At 48.9% G+C, this 27,935-nt stretch overlaps 2 protein-coding genes across 3 annotated transcripts; one reads left to right on the top strand and one right to left on the bottom strand.

The window, feature by feature from the left end:
- Nucleotides 1-22: 22 nt before the first annotated feature.
- sass6 (SAS-6 centriolar assembly protein) lies at nucleotides 23-27,935 on the bottom strand. Of its 2 annotated transcripts, XM_038281267.1 has the most exons (14): nucleotides 27,761-27,935; nucleotides 24,865-24,919; nucleotides 24,712-24,791; nucleotides 24,531-24,635; nucleotides 23,891-24,059; nucleotides 20,520-20,597; nucleotides 19,428-19,547; nucleotides 13,303-13,494; nucleotides 12,460-12,654; nucleotides 10,799-10,888; nucleotides 7,474-7,653; nucleotides 2,871-2,952; nucleotides 720-829; nucleotides 26-639 (listed from the first exon to the last, which is right to left on the bottom strand). In XM_038281267.1, exons 1-14 carry the CDS (start codon nucleotides 27,820-27,822, stop codon nucleotides 553-555), a joined length of 1,605 nt encoding a protein of 534 aa, XP_038137195.1. In that variant the 5' UTR covers nucleotides 27,823-27,935; the 3' UTR covers nucleotides 26-552. The 2 variants fall into 2 exon arrangements, with proteins under 2 accessions (XP_038137196.1, XP_038137195.1); XM_038281268.1 differs by lacking the exon at nucleotides 20,520-20,597 and having other exon boundaries at nucleotides 23-639.
- Nucleotides 15,135-16,855, top strand: LOC119780985 (coiled-coil domain-containing protein 177-like). The gene has a single exon (XM_038281265.1). It carries the CDS (start codon nucleotides 15,159-15,161, stop codon nucleotides 16,776-16,778), a length of 1,620 nt encoding a protein of 539 aa, XP_038137193.1. The 5' UTR covers nucleotides 15,135-15,158; the 3' UTR covers nucleotides 16,779-16,855.

Below are 27,935 nucleotides of genomic sequence, written 5' to 3'. Positions count from 1 at the left end.
AAACTGCTCATGAAGGGTTTGATCTTCTGTTTCATCATCTGAGGCGGAGCTGCTGCTGCTCAGACATTCAGGTCCCTGAAGGCAACGTCAGGAAAACATGAAGCTAGAAGATGTTTGATCGGCATCATGGACACGTTTCATCCTCAGTCCAGTTTAGGGACCCAGAGCTCCATCCCATCATCCGTCCCCCGATGGCGGCCCTCTGGTCGCCAACAGCAGCTTTATTTCCCAAGGACACCAAGACTGGAACAGAGCTGCAGGTCGTCCAGTCAGACGGTGGATCCAGTTTCAGCCGGACATCCATGGCTTTAACCCAAGAGGACTGAACCGTCTGAGGTTCCAATCACTGGATGACAAACAGCAGGATCCAGATAACCTGGATCAGCCACTCTTCTTGTTCTTCCTGTGGATTTAAGGGTGGGCAGAATCCCCTGACAGGCATGGAGGATCAGTGCTAAACATTAACTTTATTGCTGTTCCTCATTACTGGCAGACAGCTGATGCAGCATCATGTGTTCATAGTAACGGAATAAATGGCGTTGATGCAGAAACTCACAGCTGTCTGCTGACAGTGGGCCCGGCGCCGCGCTCAGTGGGAGAGACGTCTGTGGTTTTACCAGGCGGAGGATAAAACTGGGCCTGAAAGAAGCAGTCAGACTACAGATGGAGAGAAACAAAGACAGACGGCCTCTGCTGGATGGGCTGAAGATCATTCCTACCCGGATTCCTGTTAATGCGGAGAATCCAGAGTGAGCGTCGGACGCCTCAGCAGACGCCATCTTTCTGGTCAGCTCGGCCTCATTGAGCTGCTTGTTCAGCCAGTTGATGACTGGAAAACAGTAAATGTGGGAGATTAAGGGTCAGATCAGGATCAGGTCCATGTTTCTCCATTTCCCTTAGTGTTGCACCGATACCGATGGCCGATACCGATGGCCGATACCGATGGCCGATACCGATGGCCGATACGATACCCGATACCGGTGGCCGATACCGATACGATGGCCGATACCGATGGCCGATACGATGGCCGATACCGATGGCCGATACGATGGCCGATACCGATGGCCGATACAATGGCCGATACCGATGGCCGATACCGATGGCCGATACCGATGGCCGATACCGATGGCCGATACGATGGCCGATACGATGGCCGATACGATGGCCGATACCGATGGCCGATACCGATGGCCGATACCGATGGCCGATACGATGGCCGATACCGATGGCCGATACGATGGCCGATACCGATGGCCGATACCGATGGCCGATACCGGGGCCCCGATCCAGCACTGAAATGGTGGTATCGGTACCGGCCCATACTGCACAGCCAGGTAAATGGCTTCGGTGCAACACTAACTTCCGTGCTCCAAATCCTTTAAAAAAACTCAGCCTGTTGGCTTCAGCCAAGCTTTGCTTTCAGATTCGGTGAAATGATGCGAGGAAGAGGCCATTTTGATTTCCCTCTGCACTGACTCTAGATGTTTGACTCCAGACTTTCATTGATTTGATGACCTTTTTCCCACAGAACACTGAGGCAAGACTTTACCATCGTGTGATAGAGATCACTACGACACATAGACCTGTTTCTAGATGCAACCTTCTGTGGCAGCAGATCGACTTCAAGGGCTGCAGTGAGGAAGAATCTCTTGTTTAATGAAATGCTTCCTAAATACTGAGTCTCTGTCAAATTCAGTTCATATCGCTACTCGATCCTTAAAGATTTTCCACTGATGTCAGACGTTGGTTTGATGCAAAGGCTTAAACTCCCTCTGGAAACCAGCAGGGTGCTGATTTCAGCAGCTTTGCTAGCTTTGCTCCTGTACCTCCACCACTAATCAGCAGACGCTATTTTTCTTTGTAAAGGTTATTTACAAAAACTGTGTCTGAGTTAACCTCCAGTTTAGCAAATGTCACTGCATGTAGTCGCTATAGCATCTAATAGGGCTGAGTTTATGACCTTTAACCTCCAGTTTAACAAACGTCACTGCATGCAGTCGCTATAGCATCTAATAGGGCTGGATGATATGACCTCACAGTAATATCAGGATAAACTGGGCAGTTTAACCTCCATAAACGCTCCTCTAGCAGAATAAAGCCCAGTGCAGGAAAGGCAGCTGATCTATTTATAATCTAGTTATTGAATTAATCACGTTACATATTACTTTCTATTAAATATTCAATTCTTGAAGCCATTCAGGTTTAAACATTCATCAGTGTCTGATTGAACAGGAGGAAATCGCTTTAGCTGACCTTTGACCTCCACAGCGTGGCTGTGCTGCAGGAGGCTGGATGTGTTACTCTGGTTATTCCCCACAGTCTGCAGACTAACTTTGCATTTCCTGTTCCTTTGATCAACATCTATGGCGTCATGTTGGTTCCACAGATCTGAGCGTGCAGCGGGAAAAACGGGGATCGTTTAAACTCGCACACCTTCCCTATAAACCGCTCTGCTGCGCGCTCAACTCTGACATCACGATGTCAGCTTCATCTCTGCTCTCGCTCGGCTCCACAGGAGGAACTGATGTCATTTCCTTTACAGCCGTGTTAGCAGCGTGTTCACTGAGCTCATCCTCCATTCTCTTTGTTTACCCTTCTGATTGGATGGATGGAGTCACATGATCAGACCAGCGCTGCTGTGTGTTAAAGGGGAATAAAAGACCAGCCTCAAACACACGCAGGAAAAACAGCAGAATTCAGTTGATCCATTTAATGGGAAAACTGTTGCTGGTTATCGTAGGGAATGACGGTAAAAATCTGCTTAATCTCCCAGCCCTACTATCTAATGAGCAAATATAAAAGTGAATTAATGTTTGTGGTTAAACTTTAATATGCCTTGCTCGATAAGCGCAGAAGAAGCTACTCCTCACCATTTTCGTTGGTTTTTAATACTTCTTTGCTTTCATTCAGCTTCTGAACCGTCACCTCCAACTGCTCCTTCAGTTGTTTGATCTGCAAAACAAGAAAACAGACAAACAGTTCAGTATCTCTTGTGTTAATGTTTACATTTCATGTGCTTGTTGAATCATTGTGTGTCTGTGGATCACATCTGACTTTGTTAATATTTAGACTCTACCTTTCTGATACATCAAGACAGTCAGGTTATCCAGAGCTATCGCTATAGCTACGCTGCTATGGGTAAAGCCTCATTTCCCGGCTAGCACCACGCTAGCACGGTTCCTCGCCTCCTAGTGGCATGCCTGGCTGTGTGTTTCCTGGACGGGGCCGCCTGTGGAGCTGGTTGACAGTTGCCTTTTGTATCTATGCTTCTTTTTCTATGTCTGCTTCTGTCTCCTTGAACCCCAGTCGGCCTCAGCAGATGGCCGCTCACACTGAGCCTGGTTCTGCTGGAGGTTTCTTCCTGTTCAAAGGGAGTTTTTCCTCTCCACTGTCGCTACAAGCATGCTTAGTGTGAGGGACTGCTGGATCTATAAAGGGACCTGAGATGACATGATGTGAATTGGAGCTATAGAAATAAACTGAACTGAATTTAATTGAAATTCACACAGAAAAGACAACAAGACAAATATGGAGAGAGTTAAACCAAGGACCTTGACTTCGCCCGGTATGGAACAGCCAGGGCCTTGGGTTGGGGATTGCATGCCAGTGCCTGGAGGCCGGGCTCACCGCGGACGGACGACGTGGGCCCGCCCTCCTGTGGACCCACCACCTGCAGAGGGATCCATAGGGGTCAGGTGCAGAGAGGACTGGGTGCTTGTGGACTGAGCTTGTACAGGAGGTTGAGAGGTACCGGCTGGCTATAGTCCGGCTCACCTCTACGCACAGCTTGGGTTCCAGATCCCATCTCACTTCTCTGGCGTCGCCCACGGGGAGAGGCGGCGGGCTGGGGTGGTCTTGCTCATTGCCCCCATCTCAGTCGTCAGGTGTTGGAGTTCACCCTGGTGAACGAGAGGGTCATGTCCCTACACCTTCAGCTTGGGGACAAGTCTCTCACCGTCGTCTCGGCCTATGCGCCCAACATCAGTGCAGAATACCCGGCCTTCTTGGAGTGCTTAAGAGGGATACTAGATGGTGCTCCAACTAGGGACTCCATTGGGGGTACTTTAACGCCCACTTGGGCAGCGACAGCAAGACCTGGACAGGGGTGATTGGAAAGTACGGCCTCCCCGATCTGAACCCGAATGGTGTTATTGGACCTCTGTGCTGATCACAGTTTGTCCGTAACAAACACCATGTTCGAGCACGAGGGCGTCCATAAGTGCACTTGGCACCAGGACGCCCTAGGCTGGAGGTCAATGATCGACTTTGTAGTTGTGTCGTCTGATCTCCAGTCGCGTGTCTCCGACACTCGGGTGAAAAGTGGGGCTGAGCTGTCAACCGATAAACACCTAGTGGTGAGCTGGATCCGCTGGCAGGGGAGGAAGACGATCAGACCTGGCAGGCCTAAGTGTGTTGTGAGGGTCTGTTGGGAACATCTGGTGGATCCCTCTGTTAGTGCGGTCTTCAACTCCCACCTCTGGACGAGTTTCTCCCAGATCCTGAGCGAGTTTGGAGACATGGAGTCTGAGTGGTCCATGTTCTCCTCCTCCATTGTCAATGCCGCCGCACATAGCTGTGGCTATAAGGTCTCTGGTGCCTGTTGCTGTGGCAATTCCCGAACCTAATGGTGGTGCCCGGATGTAAGGGATGTGGTCAGGCTGAAAGGGGAGGCCTACATGGCCTTGTTAGCTAGTGGGACTCCAGAGTCAGCTGAGAGGTACCTGCATGCCAAGCGTGCTGCAGCTCGTGTGGTGGCAGAGACAAAAACTCTGTGTCTGGGAGGAGTTCAGAGAGGCCATGAAGGAGGACTATCGGTCGGCCTCGAAAGTGTTCTGGCAAACTGTTCACCGCCTTAGAAGGAGGAAGCAGTGCTTCACCAACACTGTTTACAGTGTGGGTGGGGAGCTGATGACCTTGAAATGTTGTCGGGTGGTGGAAGGAGTACTTCAAGGATGACCTCAATCGCACCGTCACGCCTTACGAGGAGGAGGCAGAGGCTGGGGACTTAGAGATGGTTCAGCCAGGCTGAACTCACTGAGGTAGTTAGAAATTTTCTCGGTGGCAGGCCGGGGGGCAGATGACATTTGTCTTGAGTACCTTATGTATCTGGATGTTGTAGGACTATCATGGCTGACACGTCTCTGCAGCATCGCATGGCAGTTGGGGACAGTACCCCTGGATTGGCAAACCGGGGTGGTGGTCCCTCTTTTTAAAAACGAGGACCGGAGGGTGTTCTCCACTTAAAGAGGGATCACACTCCTCAGCCTCCCTGGTAAGGTCTTCTCCAGGTCGCAGGAGGAGGATCCGGCCAATAGTTGACCAGGAGGAACATTTCAGTTTTCGTTCCGGTCGCAGCCCACTGGACCAACTCTATACCCTTCATTGGGTGCTGGAGGGTTCATGGGAGTTCGCCCAACCAGTCCACATGTGTTTTGTGGATCTGGAGAAGGCGTTGGACCATGACCCTTGGGGTTCCCTGTGGGGGGTGCTCCAGGAGTATGGGGTCCGGGTCCCTCCGTTAAGGGCTATCCGCTCTCTGTACGACCGCAGCAGGAGCTTGGTTCGCAGTAAGTCAGACCTGTTCCAGGTGCATGTTGGTCTCCACCGGGCTGCCCTTTGTCACCGGTTCTGTTCATTACATCTATGACAGAATTTCTAGGTGCAGTCAGGGACTGGAGGGTGTCCTGTTTGGGAACCTCAGGATATCATCTCTGCTGTTTGCAGATGATGTTGTCCTGTTGGCCTCATTAAATCAGGCCCTCCGGCGTACACTGGGGCGGTTTGCAGCAGATTGTGAAGCAGTCAGGATGAGGATCAGCACCTTCAAATCCGAGGCCGTGGTTCTCCACCGGCGAAAGGTGGCCTCCCCTCTTCAGGTCGATGGAGAGTCCTTGTCTCAAGTGGAGGAGTTCAAGTATCTCAGGGTCTGGTTCACCAGTGAGGGACGGATGTAGCGTGAGATCGACAGACGGATCGGTGCAGCGTAGGCAGTGATGCAGTCGCTGTATCGGACTGTCATGGTGAAGAGAGAGCTGAGTCGGGGGCAAAGCTCTGGATTTACCGATGGATCTACATTCCCACCCTCACCTATGCTCATGAGATCTGGGTAATGACCCAAAGGACAAGATCGGGAATACAAGCAGCCGAAATGAGTTTCCTTCGCAGGGTGGCTGGGCGCACCCTCTGAGATCGGGTGAGGAGCTCAGTTACCCTGGAGGAGCTCAGAGTAGAGTCATTGCTCCTCCACATTGAAAGGAGCCGGCTGAGGAGGCTCAGGCATCTGTCCCTGAAGCCTCCTGGTCGCCTCCCTCAGGAGGTGTTCCAGGCACGTCCCATTGAGGAAGAGGAAGAAGGGGATGGATGGATGGATGGATGGATGGAGGATGGATGGATGGATGATGGATGGATGGATGATTGATGGATGGATGGATGATGGATGGATGGATGATGGATGGAGGATGGATGGATGGATTGATGGAGGATGGATGGATGATGGATGGATGGATGGATGGATGGATGGATGGATGGATGATGGATGGATGGATGATTGATGGATGGATGATGGATGGAGGATGGATGGATGGATGATGGATGGAGGATGGATGGATGATGGATGGATGGATGGATGGAGGATGGATGGATGGATGATGGATGGATGGATGATTGATGGATGGATGATGGATGGATGGATGATGGATGGATGGATGATTGATGGATGGATGGATGATGGATGGATGATGGATGGAGGATGGATGGATGGATGATGGATGGATGATTGATGGATGATGGATGGATGGATGGATGGATGGATGATGGATGATGGATGGATGATTGATGGATGGATGGATGGATGGATGGATGATGGATGGATGGATGATGGATGGAGGATGGATGGATGATTGATGGATGGATGATGGATGGATGGATGATTGATGGATGGATGGATGATGGATGGATGATGGATGGAGGATGGATGGATGGATGATGGATGGATGATTGATGGATGATGGATGGATGGATGGATGGATGGATGGATGGATGATGGATGGATGGATGGATGATTGATGGATGGATGGATGGATGGATGGATGATGGATGGATGGATGGATGGATGATGGATGGATGATGGATGGATGATTGATGGATGATGGATGGATGGATGGATGGATGATGGATGATGGATGGATGGATGGATGATTGATGGATGGATGGATGGATGGATGATGGATGGATGGATGGATGGATGATGGATGGATGGATGATGGATGGATGATGGATGGATGGATGATGGATGGATGATGGATGGATGATTGATGGATGGATGGATGGATGGATGATGGATGGATGGGTGGATGGATGGATGATGGATGGATGGATGGATGATGGATGGATGATGGATGGATGGACGGGTAGACGGATGTATTGAAATTACTTGTGACCTCAGCGGTACCAGCAGCCAATCGTTTCACCCACCTCCTCCTCCTTAGAGCAGACCTCCCTCTGAGCAGTCTGCAGGTCCTTGTCAACGCTCTGCAGCTTTGCCTCGGTCTCTCGTAGAACCTTCTCCTGTGAAACAGTCACTGTGTTCTTCACCTTCACTTTTCCAACCAGTCCTCGAACTTCTCCTTGGAGTTTCTGGATTATCCCGTTAGCCTGAAATCAGAAAGGAATGTTTGCTGAAAACTAAAAGACAAAATCTCACCAAAACATTATTTTTACTGTAGAACCTAAAAATAGAAAACAAAGATTATGTAGAATGAAATGTTTACCAGTAATCATCTATTTTTATTTCAGATGTTGAATAAATGCCGACAGCGATGCTATGGAGCTAAATTACTGCCAAAACGGCGGCATGAAGACCTTATGGCGCTTCTCTCTGCTGTAGAGGGGGCGGGGCTAAACTTTCATTATGTTCCATTACATCTGGAGGATACGTCCCAGGTGTGTCCTTTCCCATAATTCATTGCACCTTGAAGCAGGCTGGGCAGCAATGATTGACAACAATGGAGGAAATGATGCTTTCTGGTAACCCAGATGAAAGTGAAGAATGTTTAAGCTGAGAAAGGATTTAAAGTCTAATTTTACCAGTAGGTAACCTCCCCTTCAACATCTAGCCACAGTAACTCCTGCAGCGCTACATCTAACCGCCGTTTAAAAACTACGATAGATGCAACATTTCAACCACATGCAGTACATTAAGGCAGCTGCAGGGGGCAGTACAGCAGCAGAGCAGGGCAGTGCTTAGAACAGGGCTAAAGACTTTATTTAAAACTAGATACATGTTTAGCAGGATTCTAGGCTAGATCAGATCTATGTTAATATATCTAGGTCAAACATCACATCACATGGCTTGATGGTCTCTGTGTGGTGAACCGGTGCTATAGAAATAAACTGAATAGATGGATAAAGGCACCGTGGTGCATTCCTGCTGTGGTTGTCCTGGATCCAGCAGCTCTACGTCCAGCAGCTCTACGTCCAGCAGCTCTACGTCCAGCAGCTCTACGTCCAGCAGCTCTACGTCCAGCAGCTCTACATCAAGCAGCTCTACGTCCAGCAGCTCTACGTCCAGCAGCTCTACGTCCAGCAGCTCTACGTCCAGCAGTCAGCTGAGCAGCAATCAGGCTCCTCAGAGCCTCCAGAGCAAGCTCTTCTTTTTTCTGTTTTGAGTTTTCTTTGTTTTTGCGGCTCTAGTTTGTTCTTTTTTTCGATAGTGGGCTGAAGAGAAGGGGGTATAAGGGAGGGGGGGAGAGACGTGGCAAAGGACCACAGGTCGGACTCAAACCAGGTCAGCCGCGTTCATACATGGGTCGTGTGCGCTAACCGCTGCGCCACCAAAGCACGCCCCGCGCTTCCTCCGTTAAAGAGAAGCTGCATCAGTTATGATGGCGTGATGCAGAGAAGCTCTAGCGGCGTGTAGCATGGCGTGTTGGTCAGTCACAGCATCCATCTCCACCCATGCTGCATTTGCTTTTCACCTTCTCTGATGACTGCTGCAAACAGCCTCCTCCTGCGCCGCCCAACATTCCCAGTGGGGTTAAGACCCTGGGAGCCGATCCGTGCTTCATGCTTCCCAGTTTAAAGGCCCCTGGCATGAGGGAAGGAAACCCCAAACATCTTTGAGCTCCTGTTATGATCAGCAGCGTTGGATCAGAGAGAGCAGACTGAATGCATGGAGCATCTAGACGTTCAGAGCTCACTGACTCCATCTAGTGGTGGCCTGGAGGCGGCTCACCCTGAGCCTGAAATGTTATTACTGAGGCTGACTGAGGAGAGGAGGCGGTCTGCTCAGGCAGAACCGAGCCAGAACTGAACCGCGCCGAGCCCATGTTAGCACGGTTCGGTTCAGGTCTGCGCTTAGACTCAGTTACCATGGTTACCGTGCTGGGACCGATCTCAGTTTCATAAGTGTAGTGGAAATGGGGATAAATAGTTGATGCAATTAGCTGGATTTCCTGGGATAGAAAATCAATCTGACTGGATGATCTGGATGATCTGGATCTATAAAGTGACCTGAGGTGTAATGATGCAGCTAGAGAAATAAACTGAAGTAGATTGACAGGAAAAGTCTACATGTCGTAGCTGGCCGCCTGCTGATGGGAGGAGGAGCCTCAGGGAGGATGTTGACCATCAAAGCAGAAATGAGTTTTTCTATCTGATCATCCATTATCTAGAAGTGCGGAGCGACATGAAGCTTTAACGTTCACTGTAGGAATGACTTTCAACGCTAGCTTTCATCTCAGACACCGAAACTGATGGTGAGAAACGCTGTGAAAGAACAGTCAGCTGGTTGAGCAGTTCACCTCAGGGACCAATCAGGCCGCAGAGGAACGTTTGGTCAGGGTCTGGATGAGGCCGCTATCATGTGATAAACCGCTATTCTGACAAAGATTACAACTAATAAACTTTATCAGCATCTCCACAGTCAGCTCTCCTCCTGCTCCTGCTCCACAGAACAGGGCAGAGGAGACGTCAAAGTCAGGATGAACTCGCCGCCACATGAGAACATGATGCCCTGAGCGCCTTCCTCCGTTTCTGCCGGCTCTGATACGGACTGCACCATCATCAGCGCAGCACGCCGCCTTTAGCTGGATGATTGGTGGATGAGCTCCTGGCTTCTATGGGCCTGATTTATGTCCATGGAGAGCAAACGGAGGAACAACATGGAGTTATCAGCTTCTGCTCCACTGAGTGACATCACTTCATCAAAGACTGCGTCTCCAAACCGAGTCCAACATGCATCTCCTGTCCTTTAGTGAAACAGAGACGACTATGAGGTCAGGGAAGGCTTCAGCACCTCCTGCTACAAACATTGGCTCCTCCCACTGATGCCGCTTTCTGCAGAACATGGCGGATCGCCGTATCTTGGCGTGGAGCGGGTCAGCGGCTGTGGGGGGTGAAATTAGGAAGGGGGAGAAGATTGACTGAACTTTTCTTTATGTCTGAAACTCGCAGAAGATGGACGATGATGATGATGATGATGAATGTTCGGGGAGGAATTTAATCAATTTCTGTAAATAAAATTATAATTTAAAACTTGGAACCTGTGCAGTTAAACAGTCTTATTTGTTTTACTGATTTATTAAAAACTAAATAATAATAATATCATATAATACAGCCTTTAAAAAATAAATATTAGAGCCGTTTTAAGGTCTGCTGATCCGCTCCAGGTTATATGGCACATTAGAACCATTTCAGCCGATGACATCATCACTACTCCTGCGTTTCATTGGCTGAATGGACGCCCATCAAACTGACTGCAGGTGTTAAATGTCTGAGTGGGATAAATGTTTTTCCAAACCTTCAGCAGCTCCTCTGACAGAGATTTCACTGTTGATTCCAGTTTCCTCATCTGCAGCTCTCTGTTTGCTGCCGTCTCCTCCACTGAGTCCTGCAGCAAACAGGAAAACAACAATCAGCTCTGCAGAAGCAAACTGATGAACCAGACGCTCAGTGAACTGTAGTGTAGATTTGGGTCAAATTCAATCAGTTCAATTGATTCTCATTCCGCTGTCATAGGAATGTGTCTCAGAAAGCAGAAGTGTTAAGCAGAGCAGGAAGCGCCGACTGGTAACCCATGATGTTTCTGTATTTCTGGGTGTTGAAGCTAAAATACTTCAGACTTCAGTGTCCCTGTGTTTATAGACAGATCTACAAATCTGCAAATCAAATTACACACAAGTTATTAACATTCAACAGATCAAAATAATAAAGTTATTTTCCACGGGATGCAGACTCTGCACACATTGGAACAATAACTGGCTCATATTGATTAACATAAACATGTTTCAGAAGCCGAGGCAGCGCCTGCAGCCGAGGCAGCGCCTGAAGCCGAGGCAGCGCCTGCAGCCGAGGCAGCGCCTGCAGCCGAGGCAGCGCCTGCAGCCGAGGCAGCGCCTGCAGCCGAGGCAGCGCCTGAAGCCGAGGCAGCGCCTGAAGCCGAGGCAGCGCATGCAGCCGAGGCAGCGCCTGAAGCCGAGGCAGCGCCTGAAGCCGAGGCAGCGCATGCAGCCGAGGCAGCGCCTGAAGCCGAGGCAGCGCCTGAAGCCGAGGCAGCGCCTGAAGCCGAGGCAGCGCATGCAGCCGAGGCAGCGCCTGCAGCCGAGGCAGCGCCTGAAGCCGAGGCAGCGCCTGAAGCCGAGGCAGCGCATGCAGCCGAGGCAGCGCCTGCAGCCGAGGCAGCGCCTGAAGCCGAGGCAGCGCCTGAAGCCGAGGCAGCGCCTGCAGCCGAGGCAGCGCCTGAAGCCGAGGCAGCGCCTGAAGCCGAGGCAGCGCATGCAGCCGAGGCAGCGCCTGAAGCCGAGGCAGCGCCTGCAGCCGAGGCAGCGCCTGCAGCCGAGGCAGCGCCTGCAGCCGAGGCAGCGCCTGAAGCCGAGGCAGCGCCTGAAGCCGAGGCAGCGCATGCAGCCGAGGCAGCGCATGCAGCCGAGGCAGCGCCTGCAGCCGAGGCAGCGCCTGAAGCCGAGGCAGCGCCTGAAGCCGAGGCAGCGCATGCAGCCGAGGCAGCGCCTGCAGCCGAGGCAGCGCCTGAAGCCGAGGCAGCGCCTGAAGCCGAGGCAGCGCCTGAAGCCGAGGCAGCGCATGCAGCCGAGGCAGCGCCTGAAGCCGAGGCAGCGCCTGCAGCCGAGGCAGCGCCTGAAGCAGAGGCAGCGCATGCAGCCGAGGCAGCGCCTGAAGCCGAGGCAGCGCCTGCAGCCGAGGCAGCGCCTGAAGCAGAGGCAGCGCATGCAGCCGAGGCAGCGCCTGAAGCCGAGGCCGCGCCTGCAGCAGAGGCAGCGCATGCAGCCTGCTTATTCCACACAGGGACTTTGTTTATGTTCAGTATTTAACAGGAAGGTTGCATCTAAAGCAAACATATAAACTGAAGGTCATCTACAAACATGGAAGCATAAAAAGCAGATGGCAAATGGAAACAGGCGGTAAAACACAATGTTGGAAATATTAACCTAAGAAAGACCTCACCTTCTGCTGCTGAGTGGCCTCCAGCACCTCCTTGGTGCGGCATATCACCATCTCCTTATCCTTGACCTCCTGCTCCAGGACGGCCACTCGGACCTGCAGCTGGCTGACTGCACGCTCCTTTTCATGGATCTCTGAGTCCAGAGAGCCGTTCTCCCTCCTCAGATTTAGGACCTGCTGCTTTAGGCGCTGACATTCCTGCCAACAGGAAACATCATTCAACCCGACATCTGGATGTCAACACATTGCTGGAACATTTAGTTCATGGTTATTTTATCTATAATGGATAAAAGAACCCCCAGAATGGCGCCGCTCTTTGTCCTGCTGATGAGTGCGAGCAGTTTCACCTGCGGCAGGCCTTCCTCCTGTGCTCTGGGGGCCCCTACTGGGGGCTCGGGCCCTCCTGGGGGCCTTGGGCTCCTTTAAAGCACCACAGAGCATTTTATGGGCTGGGCTCTAGAAGGAGGCCTGAAGGTTCTTGGCAGCAGCAGAGAAACTGAAGGAGGAGGAGTCAAAGGAGCGTTTCTGTGTAAAATAGAATTTTTTTCTGTGTAAAGAGGTAAAAGGCTCCGCCTTCATCCTGGGGAGAATAAATCACATCTACTGGATGAAGAAAGACTATTTCCAGGGAAACTCAGGAACTACTGTGCTGCATGTAAACCCTGAGATCACCTGGTCAGAGCAGTTTCAGCGTGTTTTCACTTTGACTGCTGCTTTATTAATCAAAGGTTCAGACGTTAGATGGTGAGAATGTGAAAATCCAGACGAAATGACCTAACTTCCCTTTTGGGGGGGGGGGTTCCTCCATCAGCTGACCCAGAACAGCAACAAGCTGCAGATACCCACCTCCTCTGAGCCGCTAAGCTTCATTTTTAGGTCTCGGATGAAGGATTCATTCTTGTATCTCCTCTCCGTCAGCTCCCTGCAGGAGCTCTCCAGCTCGCCCACTTTGCTTTGCAGCTGCTGACAGTTCTTCTTATTAGCGCTCTCCAGCTCCTGGCGCAGCTGCTCCGTCTCCTGCTGGAATCTGCTCTGTAACTGAAAACACACAGACGTCCTCCATTCTCATTGGTCCATAGCAGGAAGTCCTAACAGGATAACCTGCTCAAAGAACAGACTTTAAAAACGACATCCATCTAAGCTTCAGCTTGGATGTTAGATCCAGTTCCAACCAGGTTATTTAAGGAGGTATTCCCTTTAACCAGGTTATTTAAGGAGGTATTCCCTTTGATCAGGTTATTTAAGGAGGTATTCCTAACAGAGCACTTCGCTGTAGTTAAAAGCCTTCAGCTGATCCAAAATGCTGCAGCCAGAGTTCTGATGAAAATGAAAAAGAGAGATCATATCTCTCCTATCCTGGCTTCTCTTCATTGGCTTCCTGTTAAATCCAGAATAGAATTTAAAATCCTCCTTCTCACATATAAAGCCTTAAATGGCCAAGCTCCATCTGATATCAGAGATCTGATTGTTCCTTATGTTCCTAACAGAGCACTTCGCTCTCAATCTGCAGGTTTACTAGTGGTTCCTAGAATTTCTAAAAGTAGAATGGGAGGCAGATCTTTTAGTTCTCAGGCTCCTCTCCTGTGGAACCAACTACCAGTTTTAGTCCGTGAGGCAGACACCCTGTCTACTTTTAAGGCTAGGCTTAAAACTTTCCTTTTTGATAAAGCTTCTAGTTAGAGTGGCTCAGGTTATCCTGATCTATCTCTATAGTTCTGCTGCTATAGGCTTAGACTGCTGGAGGACATAGGGACCCCATTTCATCATTCTGCTTCATTCTATCTCTATTCTCCCACTCTGCAGAATCTGTTAGTTCAATCTCTAACGTTCTGCTCTCTCTGCTTTTTCTCATAGTAGCTTCATCTGGTCTGTTCCTGTTTGGCTGTGACTCCATCCTGGAGAGAAATATCAGCTGTGCTGCTGCCATCAACACCTTTGTTTCTAGATGTTGGAGCTTGGCCTGTTTTCCAGTGTAGTCCTGTTTCTCTGACTGTGACTAACTGGATGTGCTCTCTTCATCCTCTGACATGGGAGCTGGCTCGGAGCTCGTCTGCCTGGCTGTGTGTTTCCTGGACGGGGCCGCCTGTGGAGCTGGTTGACAGTTGCCTTTTGTATCTATGCTTCTTTTTCTATGTCTGCTTCTGTCTCCTTGAACCCCAGTGGGCCTCAGCAGATGGCCGCTCACACTGAGCCTGGTTCTGCTGGAGGTTTCTTCCTGTTCAAAGGGAGTTTTTCCTCTCCACTGTCGCTACAAGCATGCTTAGTGTGAGGGATTGCTGAAGAGTCAATGAGTCGATGCAATCAGCTGGTTTTCCTTAGATAGAAAACTTTGAATCAATCTGACTGTATGATCTGGTTGAACTTGATCTATAAAGTGACCTGAGATGACATGATGAGAATTGGAGCTATAGAAATAAACTGAATAGAATTGGTTGTTATATATCTATTAAAATGAAACTTCTCACCATCCTCTGTATTCATTTATTATTAATGATCTCGGTTTCCTCATAAAGACAGCTGAATCTGTTCAGCCGTTGCCACGGTAACCAGATGCATCCCATTGCATGGATCAGGTTGGACTAACATCACCACTCTGTGACCTGCAGAAATAGGCCCCGCCCCTTTAAAGCAGCTCAGCTGATCAGGTAATCCCTCCTGATCTCCCCGCGCTGCACAGCTGAGAGCCTTCGACCAGGAGAACCATGGAGGAGCTGAGCTCCGCTCCTCCTGCTTCCTGTCTGGATCTGAAGGAACCCGGAGCAGAAGAGATCCGCAGTCCTCAGGCGCCGCAGTCCAGGACCCAGCCCGGCATTAATCCGGTTCAGCTGCTAATTAAGTCCCTGAACGAGCTGATTGCACGGCGGCAGCAGGAGGCCCCTCATGAGGCCATGAAGGCTTTGCATGACTCCTACGAAAAGGAGCGATCAAAGGTTCTCCCTCCATGCAGCCTGCAGGCTGGAAGCAAAGCAGCATGGAGACCTGAACCCTGCAGGGAGCTGAAGGATGTCTCAGCAGAGCCCATCATCTACGCTGATCTCTGCTCTAAAGGAAAAGGCTGCTCCTCTCTTCATGCTCCAGAGAGGAGCACAGTCAGCAGCTTCAGCCTGGGAGGTCTGAGGTTCTCCTCGTCTACAGAGAGGAGGCTGCAGAGGATCACCTCGGAGGTCAACAGGAGGACCCACGTCACCGTATCAGAGACGGACCGCAGGATAGCCGCTCTGATGCTGCTGAAGCATCAGGAGGAGCAGGAGCGCCTCAGCCGTTCTCGGCAGGAGGAACAGGAGCGTCAGGAAGCCCGCAGGAAGGAGGAGGCCAGGCAGGCCCAAGCAGGAGACAAACGCAGGAGGAGGCTTAAGCAGAGGAGGAAGCACTGGAACAAAGAGCTGGAGGCCCGCAGGACGAGGAGGCAGCAGCAGGAGCAGGAGGAAGCTGACCAGCTGCAGCAGCAGATATCGCTCCAGGAGAGGCGCTGGAGGAGGCTGAGAGAGGAGGAGGAGGCACAACGCAGAGAGAAGCTGCAGGCTGCTCTGAAGGAGGCGCAGGAGCGTAAACAGCATCAGGAGAGGATGCAGAGGGAGAGAGTGGAGATGGAGAGAGGCCAGCGAGAGAAGGAGAAGGAGGCAGCAGTACATAGGAAGGAGAGGGCTTGGAGGAGCAAAGCGCTGCAGGAGCAGAGGAGGCAGGAAAGGCTGCAGGAGGAGAGTCACAGAGAGACGCTGCGACACGTCTTCCTGAAGAAACACATGGAGCAGCAGATGGAGGAGGAGCAATCCCAGAGAAGGAGCAAGCATGAGAAGAAGCAGCAGCGCTCCTCTGAGAAACGGAGGCGCGCTGCTGAGGAGCAGCTGCAGCTCCTCCAGCGGCGCGCCTCCGCCCACAAGGTCCAGATCCAAAGAGCTCAGACCAGAACCAACCTGCTGAAGGTCCAGGAGGAGACGCACAAGCAGAGCCTCCTGCAGCAGAGCCAGCGCCACACGCAGAGAGCGGCCAATCACGCGTCAGCGCTGCTCAGCAGCAGGACGCTGCAGACGCGCCAACGCCGCACGCTCAGAACGGCACGCCACCGCGCCCTCAGGGAGGAGATCCACCGGCAGGAGGAGGCTGCACGGACCATCCGAGAGGAGCAGCTCTCCATGAAGGAGGGGAGGAGGCAGAGGCTGCAGAGGGGGAGAGAGCTGCTCCTCCAGGAGGCGCAGAGGCTGGCCATGGCCTCCTTTCAGCTGAGGGAGCAGGTCAGGCAGGAGACAGACCGCCGCTCCTTTGACCAAATGGAGAAGGAGGCGCAGCTGGTCGCCTCCATCCACAGACTGACACTGCTCTGAGCCACCGACACCTCCTGCAGCGCAGGGAGGAGATCCTCCCAGCCTGGAGAGAGGAGGACCTCCAGCCTGGAGGGAGGAGGACCCAGCATGAGGAGCAGAGCCTGGAGGGAGGAGGACCCAGCATGAGGAGCAGAGCCTGGAGGGAGGAGGACCCAGCATGAGGAGCAGAGCCTGGAGGGAGGAGGACCCAGCATGAGGAGCAGAGCCTGGAGGGAGGAGGACCCAGCATGAGGAGCAGAGCCTGGAGGGAGGAGGACCCAGCATGAGGAGCAGAGCCTAGAGGGAGGAGGACCCAGCATGAGGAGCAGAGCCTAGAGGGAGGAGGACCCAGCATGAGGAGCAGAGCCTGGAGGGAGGAGGACCCAGCATGAGGAGCAGAGCCTGGAGGGAGGAGGACCCAGCATGAGGAGCAGAGCCTAGAGGGAGGAGGACCCAGCATGAGGAGCAGAGCCTAGAGGGAGGAGGACCCAGCATGAGGAGCAGAGCCTAGAGGGAGGAGGACCCAGCATGAGGAGCAGAGCCTAGAGGGAGGAGGACCCAGCATGAGGAGCAGAGCCTAGAGGGAGGAGGACCCAGCATGAGGAGCAGAGCCTAGAGGGAGGAGGACCCAGCATGAGGAGCAGAGCCTAGAGGGAGGAGGACCCAGCATGAGGAGCAGAGCCTAGAGGGAGGAGGACCCAGCATGAGGAGCAGAGCCTGGAGGGAGGAGGACCCAGCATGAGGAGCAGAGCCTAGAGGGAGGAGGATCCAGCATGAGGAGCAGAGCCTAGAGGGAGGAGGATCCAGCATGAGGAGCAGAGCCTAGAGGGAGGAGGACCCAGCATGAGGAGCAGCAGCAGCGTCTCCTCAGAGGTGGACACCTTGTTCCAGACGGAGCTGCAGACCTTCCCCCGGTCAGAGCTCCTCCTGAAGCTGGCTGCTCCCCACAGAGCGCCCCCCGGGGGCCGGAGGCGGGTTGGTTTGTCCAAAGGAGGAAAAATAAAAAGAACTGATTTTTATTCTGACGTTTTGTTTCTTTCTTTCTGAAATAAATCAGGTTTTCAATCAAACGACACGCTGTCATAATTTCCTAACAGCTGATTGGCTGCTGGGGGGGGGGTTCAGATCGACACTGGAAGCGAGCCGCCCAGGAAGAGACTACGTTACCATGGCAACCAACCTTACAAAGAGGGAGTCCAGCTGATGGTAGCTGGAGGTCATGTTTACAGCATCAGTGGTTGAAGTAAAGCTGAAATGCTCTGTTCAACCTGAAGTTAGCTGACTAATCCAGTAATCCTAATCCCTGCTTCTGGGGGGGGGGGGGGGGGGGGGGGGGGGGGTTGGAGGGTTCTCCACCAACATCTGCAGCAGGAAATGACTTAATAACCGATGGAGGAGAACCTGGAGAACCGGGTCAAAAAGAGGCTAAGAGGTTCCTAGAGCTATAGTTTCTAGAATGGATCGAGGCGTCGCTGCAAACTCCAGCCCCTCTGATTGGATAAGAACATCAAAGAGACAGCTGTCAGAGTGAGGAGGAGGTGGGAGGAGATGTTTAGCTGTCCTCTATCTGTGATTGGTTTGTCTCTGGAGGGGGGGGGGGTGATGGAATCTGAACCAGGTTTAAACCAGAGTTTAAACCAGAGTTTAAACAGAACTGAGTAACTCTAATTTAATGCTTTTTGATGCTCTTAGAAATAATTTTAATGCAATCAACAAGTAGCCATGACTCTCATATATAGATATATATAAATAGATAAATAACACATAGCATCCTTCATCATCTTTAGTGTGGTCAGGCCAGATTCTAGATGGACTTTAAAGGAGCACAGAGGGGCCTCCACCACTAGGTGTGCTGTGGTTGGATCTATGGCGTCCTGTGGTTGGATCTATGGCGTCCTGTGGTTGGATCTATGGCGTCCTGTGGTTGGATCTATGGCGTCCTGCGGTTGGATCTATGGCGTCCTGCGGTTGGATCTATGGCGTCCTGTGGTTGGATCTATGGCATCCTGCGGTTGGATCTATGGCGTCCTGCGGTTGGATCTATGGCGTCCTGTGGTTGGATCTATGGCGTCCTGTGGTTGGATCTATGGGGTCCTGTGGTTGGATCTATGGCGTCCTGTGGTTGGATCTATGGCGTCCTGTGGTTGGATCTATGGGGTCCTGTGGTTGGATCTATGGCGTCCTGTGGTTGGATCTATGGCGTCCTGTGGTTGGATCTATGGTGTCCTGCGGTTGGATCTATGGCGTCCTGCGGTTGGATCTATGGCGTCCTGCGGTTGGATCTATGGCGTCCTGCGGTTGGATCTATGGCGTCCTGCGGTTGGATCTATGGCGTCCTGCGGTTGGATCTATGGCGTCCTGCGGTTGGATCTATGGCGTCCTGCGGTTGGATCTATGGCGTCCTGCGGTTGGATCTATGGCGTCCTGCGGTTGGATCTATGGCGTCCTGCGGTTGGATCTATGGCGTCCTGCGGTTGGATCTATGGCGTCCTGCGGTTGGATCTATGGCGTCCTGTGGTTGGATCTATGGCGTCCTGCGGTTGGATCTATGGCGTCCTGCGGTTGGATCTATGGCGTCCTGTGGTTGGATCTATGGCGTCCTGTGGTTGGATCTATGGCGTCCCGGGGCCGGTCGGTCGGATCCAGTCAGATGAAGGATGAAGGTCTTACCTCCAGGATCTTCTCCCTCTGTGACTGCAGCTCCCCAGAATGGCGGCTGGACAGAGAGCTGCTGTGATTGGTCCATTCTGAGCGCAGCTTCTCCAGCTCTTTGGTCTTCTCTGACAGCGTCTGGAACAGAACGCATCATCATCATCATCATGTACTGGCCCTTTAAGAGCCTGCACTCATTTCACTCAACTTTACAAAGAATGGCACTAAGTGTTGGTTCAGAAGTGAGGAAGCAGGGGGTGTGTTTTGGTTGATCAGGTGACCAAGGGTGCCCTGAACGCCCCGCCCCCTGGAGGAGCTAGGAGCTGGTACCTGTGGGGGGAGGTGATGGCCTAGTGTTAGACACTACAGGGTTCCATCCCCAGACTCCCACTCTGGGTCCCTGAGCAAGACCCTGAACCCCAGCAGTGGATGGAGGTCCATCTCCAGGCCTCCACCCACTGTGCATGGGGCCTGGTGATGGAGGACCTTCCTGCTTGGGGCATAACGGGCTGAACCAGAACCTTGCAGAGGCCTCATGGCGAAGACGATGGATCAATACGCTTCTCTGCTTCAGTCACCAACATGGAGAACTTAGTGCAGATCAGTGACACATTTAACAGGTTCTGCATCAGATGGTCCTCTATGAAAGGATGGAGGAAGATGGAGGCAAAGTGGGCGGGGCCAGTGGTGGAGAAGCAGTCAGACTCACCTTTAGACCTCACCAGCCTGATGGCGCCTTCCCTGCTGACCTGAAACCTGCACTGACCAGCTAACATCTTCACCTCTAACAGGCCTGCTCCTCATCATCATCATCATCATCATCATTTAGTCCTTCTGCAGGAGGACAGCAATCCTCCTCATATCCAGGAGGAGCATCTCTCCTGATTGGAGGGTTTTCTGAGAACCACCTCATGACCTCATTCCTTTAGCAACTTTTTTTATATCTTATCTTATCTTTTCCTTCCTTCCTTCCTTCCTTCCTTCCTTCCTTCCTTCCTTCCTCCCTCCCTCCCTCCCTCCCTCCCTCCCTCCCTCCCTCCCCTCCTGTTGGTGGAGGTCTACAGAAACATGGCTGACAGCAGAGCTGCGGGCCAATCAGGAGAAGCTGACCTGCTGAGTGTAGCTTAGCTTCCGGGACAGATCCTCCTCAGTCTCCTTCAGCTTCACGTCTAAGGCCAGCTTCTCTGCCTGAAACAGTGAAGATCATCAGTGGCACGTCATTCATTCATCTATTCATTCATTCATTCATTCATCCATCCATCCATTCATTCGTTCATTCATTCGTTCATTCATTCGTTCGTTCATTCATTCGTTCATTCATTCATCCATCCGTCCATTCATTCGTTCATTCATTCATTCATTCGTTCATTCATTCATTCGTTCATTCATTCGTTCATTTATTCGTTCATTCATTCGTTCATTTATTCGTTCATTCGTTCATTCATTCATTCGTTCATTCATTCGTTCGTTCATTCATTCGTTCATTCATTCATCCATCCGTCCATTCATTCGTTCATTCCTTCATTCATTCGTTCATTCATTCGTTCGTTCATTCGTTCGTTCATTCGTTCGTTCATTCGTTCGTTCATTCGTTCGTTCATTCGTTCATTCATTCATTCGTTCATTCGTTCGTTCATTCGTTCGTTCATTCGTTCGTTCATTCGTTCGTTCATTCGTTCGTTCATTCGTTCGTTCATTCGTTCGTTCATTCGTTCGTTCATTCGTTCGTTCATTCGTTCGTTCATTCGTTCGTTCATTCATTCGTTCATTCATTCGTTCGTTCATTCATTCGTTCGTTCATTCGTTCGTTCGTTCGTTCATTCATTCGTTCATTCATTCGTTCATTTATTCGTTCATTCGTTCGTTCATTCGTTCATTCGTTCATTCATTCGTTCATTCATTCGTTCATTCATTCGTTCATTCATTCGTTCGTTCGTTCATTCATTCGTTCATTCATTCGTTCATTCATTCATTCGTTCATTCATTCATTAATTCGTTCGTTCATTCGTTCATTCATTCGTTCGTTCGTTCATTCATTCGTTCATTCATTCATTCGTTCATTCATTCGTTCATTCATTCATTCGTTCGTTCATTCGTTCGTTCATTCGTTCGTTCATTCATTCATTCATTCGTTCATTCATTCGTTCATTCATTCGTTCATTCATTCGTTCATTCATTCGTTCATTCATTCGTTCATTCGTTCGTTCATTCGTTCATTCATTCATTCGTTCATTCATTCGTTCATTCATTCGTTCATTCATTCGTTCATTCATTCGTTCATTCATTCGTTCATTCATTCGTTCATTCGTTCATTCGTTCATTCATTCGTTCATTCATTCGTTCATTCGTTCGTTCGTTCATTCGTTCATTCGTTCGTTCATTCGTTCGTTCGTTCGTTCATTCATTCATTCATTCGTTCATTCGTTCATTCATTCGTTCATTCATTCGTTCATTCATTCGTTCATTCATTCGTTCATTCATTCGTTCATTCATTCGTTCATTCGTTCGTTCATTCGTTCGTTCATTCGTTCGTTCATTCGTTCGTTCGTTCATTCATTCGTTCATTCATTCGTTCATTCATTCGTTCGTTCATTCGTTCGTTCATTCGTTCGTTCATTCGTTCGTTCATTCATTCGTTCATTCGTTCGTTCATTCGTTCGTTCATTCGTTCATTCATTCGTTCGTTCATTCATTCGTTCATTCATTCGTTCATTTATTCGTTCATTCATTCGTTCATTCGTTCGTTCATTCATTCATTCATTCATTCATTCATTCATTCGTTCATTCATTCGTTCATTCGTTCATTCATTCGTTCATTCATTCGTTCATTCGTTCGTTCATTCGTTCGTTCATTCGTTCATTCATTCGTTCATTCATTCGTTCATTCGTTCATTCGTTCGTTCATTCGTTCGTTCATTCGTTCGTTCATTCGTTCATTCATTCATTCGTTCATTCATTCGTTCATTCATTCGTTCATTCATTCGTTCATTCATTCGTTCATTCGTTCGTTCATTCGTTCGTTCATTCGTTCGTTCATTCGTTCGTTCATTCGTTCATTCATTCGTTCATTCATTCGTTCATTCATTCGTTCGTTCATTCGTTCGTTCATTCGTTCATTCGTTCGTTCATTCGTTCGTTCATTCATTCATTCGTTCATTCATTCGTTCATTCATTCGTTCATTCATTCGTTCATTCGTTCGTTCATTCGTTCGTTCATTCGTTCGTTCGTTCGTTCATTCGTTCATTCATTCATTCGTTCATTCATTCGTTCATTCATTCGTTCATTCATTCGTTCGTTCATTCGTTCGTTCGTTCGTTCATTCGTTCGTTCATTCGTTCATTCATTAGTTCATTCATTAGTTCATTCGTTCGTTCATTCGTTCATTCATTCGTTCATTCATTCGTTCATTCGTTCGTTCATTCGTTCATTCGTTCGTTCATTCATTCATTCGTTCGTTCATTCGTTCATTCATTCGTTCATTCGTTCGTTCATTCATTCATTCGTTCATTCATTCGTTAATTCATTCGTTCATTCGTTCGTTCATTCGTTCATTCGTTCATTCGTTCATTCATTCGTTCATTCGTTCGTTCATTCGTTCGTTCATTCGTTCGTTCATTCGTTCGTTCATTCGTTCGTTCATTCATTCATTCGTTCATTCATTCGTTCATTCATTCGTTCATTCATTCGTTCATTCATTCGTTCATTCATTCGTTCATTCATTCGTTCATTCGTTCGTTCATTCGTTCGTTCATTCGTTCGTTCATTCGTTCGTTCGTTCATTCATTCGTTCATTCATTCGTTAATTCATTCGTTCATTCGTTCGTTCATTCGTTCATTCATTCGTTCATTCGTTCGTTCATTCGTTCGTTCATTCGTTCGTTCATTCATTCATTCGTTCATTCATTCGTTAATTCATTCGTTCATTCGTTCGTTCATTCGTTCCTTCATTCGTTCATTCGTTCATTCATTCGTTCATTCGTTCGTTCATTCGTTCGTTCATTCGTTCGTTCATTCGTTCGTTCATTCATTCATTCGTTCATTCATTCGTTCATTCATTCGTTCATTCATTCGTTCATTCATTCGTTCATTCATTCGTTCATTCGTTCGTTCATTCGTTCGTTCATTCGTTCGTTCGTTCATTCGTTCGTTCATTCATTCGTTCATTCATTCGTTCATTCATTCGTTCATTCATTCGTTCATTCATTCATTCATTATCAAAGGATGGTCTATGGTCTAGAGAAGCCAGAGGAGACCTGGACCCGTCAGTCTGCAGGACCTGGAGGTTTGGACCATTTTCCTGCAGCTGACTCTGCAGACGGCTTCTTCTCTCATGCTGCTGCATCTCCTTCCTGTCTGTCCGGGTCGGTTTGGGTCAGAGGGCCTCGACTGTCCGCTGCAGCTCTAATATTTACAGACCCCCCCCCATCAAACCCATAATGGCGCCCGCCTTCGTCGGCATGACAAAGGAGAATAAACCAACCTTCAGAGAGGACAGGCGTGCAGCCAGGTAGTCCTTGACTTCTCTGTCTGAGCCTTGGAGGAGCCTCAGCGACAGGTGGTTCAGGTGCTTGAAAGCGTTCATCTCCACCACGCTGAAGGTGGCGCTGCTCTCCTCCATGACAGGCTGGCAGGTCAGCTGCAGGAGGAACCTGAGAACAAACACCAAGCATGAAGAGATCCATCCTCCTCACAGAGCAGGACACACGGCGCTGCTGCTGCTGTAAACATCTCTTTATTGCTCAGTTATTCTCCAGTTTTAGATGAAAACAGCATTTTATTTATTTACTCTGTAAACTATTCTGGTATTTTATAAGCTCCATATATGTGTGACTATTTTTACTGTAATTCTGCTGAAACACCAACATTTCCCCATCGTGGGAAAATAAAGGTTTTATTCTATTCCAGAGACGCACCGGCAACCCTTCCCGCAGTCAGCCTCAGGGCAGCTGCCAGAGCACCTGAGAGCGCCGCCTGGTTGTCATGGCTACCCTGCTGCGGGACTACAGTGCTGGTTGCTTCCTGGTTGCTCCGTAAACGAGGCAGGTTGTTCATAGACCATCTAATTAGCTGAGATGCTTTTACTGCATTGATTTCCTGCAGGAAACGTCTGTTCTTCCTACCTGGGGTTGTCGGCGTCTGGCTCGGCGTTGCACAGGTTCAGCAGGTCTATGAACTTCTGAGGAAATGATGCAAAGTCGATGAGCAGGCCCTGCTGCACCTTCAGGCTGCTCAGACACACAGAGGGAGGCAGGCGTTCAGCTCTGAGGACAGACGGACGGATATCCAGTCATCAGCTCCTACCTTTGATAATCCTCCTCTGATACGGGCAGGGTGAAGAGGAAGAAGGGGTCTGCGTCGTCCGTCAGCTTCACTAGAAGGTCCTGACAGGGAGAAAGCAACACGGCCATGAAGTCCTGCTCAGCTAGCAGCTGCTGCGGCGAACAGCTGACTCACCCTGCGGTGGACCGGGGTCGTGGTCAGCTCTACGGTGACTCGGACATTTGCTTTTCTGTAAAACAATCCAAGGTTAGCCCGGCGCTCTGCGTCTATCCGCCCTGACCTGATAGACGGGCGCCAATATGGCGGAAATGAGCTGATTCTATCAGACGTCTGAGAGAAAAACTGAGTTTTGGTTCCATCCTCAGAACATTGAAGCTGAAACAGAAACTTTCACTTTAACTTAATGACTTTATTGATTGATTGAATTGATTGATCTCACATGGAGAGATGAACTGGTTCCATCAGCTCAAATAGTCGAAGGAGAAGAGGTGCATGATGGGATATAAACAGTATATAGAGTTTATCCACATATGGCAGCCATTGTTTTTATAGCAGGATTATTCTACAGGTTTGTTACACAGGATGTTTATCTGGGTATTAATAGAGAAACAGGTTGTTTCAAAGTGTATTAATACTAATTAAAGCTTTTAAACCTGTTTTCCTTCATAGGATTCTAACTTTATTTGAACTAACGGTGGAGGACAGAGGGCAGCTGGGGTTTCCATAAAAACGCTGTCAGGCCTGCAGACCTCATCGTCTGACCTGCAAACTTGGACCATGAAGGGTTAAAGCTGCGGCTAGCGCCATCATTGGAGCATCGCTTCCCTCCTGCATGGCTGACAGGCTACAGCCTTTACCTCTCATAAAGGAATGGTAGAAAGGAACATTTCCATCATCATCACCATCATCATCATCATCATCAGAGCTAATGACTGATAGAAGAAGCTCAACCAGCTGATAAAGAGGCCGGCTCTGAACCTCTGGAGATGAAGATGATGGACGCTCATCCTCTTCATCAGACTGTTAGACACCAACAGAGGGTCTTCAGTCAGAGGCTGATCCAGATCCGCTGCAGACAGACCTCTACAGGAGATGCTTCCTGCCTGCAGCATCAACACCTGGATGATCAATAATCTCAGAGTTTCTCTCTGTTTTCTAACATCTGGTGATAAACATGAGATCATGGCTTCATTCAGCATCTTATTAAAACCATCAGTAGAAACAATAAAGACTCTTTAACATTTATTTATTCTAATTACTCCTTTTTTCTTACAGTAAACGTTGATTTGTTGCAGATAGCAAACTTTGCAGCCTTTAGGGGAAAATGACGATGATGATGGATTTATTTATTAGTGCACTTTTCACCAGCAGCCGGTTTCAGAAGCAGGTTCAGTGAAAACTCATTTTTCTAAGCGGATCATTTTATTTTTATTTAGTTATTTTTACAGCATGTGGAGAACTACTGACATTATTTTGAGATTAAACATAAATAAATATTTACTGTGTGAAAGAATCAACATGAGGAGGAAGCCGTGAGATGATGAACAGCTTCTATAGATTAGAACGTTTCTAGACTTCACCCGCTGACTGATGATTTCACCTAAATAGATCCATTGATCCACGACCATCCAAGACATAAATGAGCAACGTTATCGCGGCAACGACTTCTACGGCAAGCCGTTTGATATGTAATAGTTTACTGAATATTTATTTCTGATATCTGAAAAACATTTTTCTGTCTAAATGATCATTTCAAACAAAAACAGATTTCTCACATCTAGAATAAACATTCTGGATGTCTAGAAATTAATTATAGATCTCCATCTTCCTAATGTTACTGGTCAGAATTTGTATTATTTTGACTATGAAGAAATGTTTTTCAGATTTCATCAATAAAATATTCAGTCAATCTAATAAATGTCAGACGACCGCTGAAAATGTGGAAACATTTCTAGAAATAGAAACTTTGTTCTTATTAGAATAATTTAGTGTTTTCTTCCTGAAATGCAGTTGTAGAATTCCACCAATAGACGTCAGAGCGGATCTACTTAAAGTTGACTAAATGAAGCTTCAGGCTCCATCGATTCAGGATTAGAGTCCGGCTTTATTAAACCTGCTTACTGGATTAAACCCGGCAGACTGTGACAGTTATGAAAGGTTTGTGAATAGATCCGTAATCTGCCCTCAGGATTAGACGGCGTGGGTCTGTGGCTCATCATGACCGTGGTCAGATTAACAGATTAATAGATTTTATTCAATAATACAAACAATGGCTGGGAGGGAACTTCCTGCACGCCAGCTGACGTACATCTGTGCTAAACACATAGATCTTTGTTTCTAGATGTTCACATCTCTTAAAACACAATAACAGATTATTTACAGCAGAGATTATCAGCAGCTGTTAATCCAGCAGATGGAGCCAAAACTGACCCATACTTTTATATCATATCAGTTGATATGATGAAAATTAAAGCCCCAATAAGAGCAGCCAAAACTAAAGCCTGCATAAAATGATCATTATTTTTATCATAGAGGATAATGTTACTAAATATTAATATATCAACATTATTTCATAGAATTAAACCACAATATTTCCAGCCTCATTATATCCTGATTTATTTATAACAGTTTTATTATTAACAGTTTGATTTAAATTGTGTGACTTGCTTTTTACTTTTTGTCATGTTTATTTATCAAAGTTAGTTTTTTTTAATTAGGGATCCATTAACAGTTTGTCTTTAATTAGATTTAATCTCCTAATAAGATCAATTTACCGCCATGTTGGGATTTATTTATCATTTATAAAGTTACCAGAAACTACTTCATTTGACTTTTTATAAGATAACTTAAAAAATGATTGTTTAACCTGTCTGGAAATGAACCAGGATTCCGGTTACAAAGACTCACTTAAGGCCTTATTGACATTTCATCTTAAAAAAAAACAGTTATTGAAGTTATTTGAATATGGAAGTCCTGTTGTCCGACAACACCTGAATGCAGCACCGAGCTGCGGCGGGGAGCCTGCGGGAATCTGCTCCCGGAGCCCCGCAGCCCTGCGGGGGAAGCTCACCTCTCCTCGCAGTCCTTGTGCTTCAAGTGAACCAGCAAGACTTTGTTAAAAAGTTCTTCCATGGCGGACAGAGGAGGCTACAGCAGCGGCTAGCTTAGCGGCTAGCTCAGCGGCAGCCGCGGCGCCAAATCATTTAACTTCTTCTTCTTCTTCGCTTCCGCCTCCTCATTCTTCT

This window comes from Cyprinodon tularosa, unplaced genomic scaffold (assembly GCF_016077235.1).
Source record: "Cyprinodon tularosa strain WSP-4 unplaced genomic scaffold, ASM1607723v1 ctg1698, whole genome shotgun sequence".
NCBI classification, from domain to species: Eukaryota; Metazoa; Chordata; class Actinopteri; order Cyprinodontiformes; family Cyprinodontidae; genus Cyprinodon; species Cyprinodon tularosa.
Note: the sequence above shows the minus strand (reverse complement) of the source record. Positions and strands in the feature narration are given on the sequence as shown.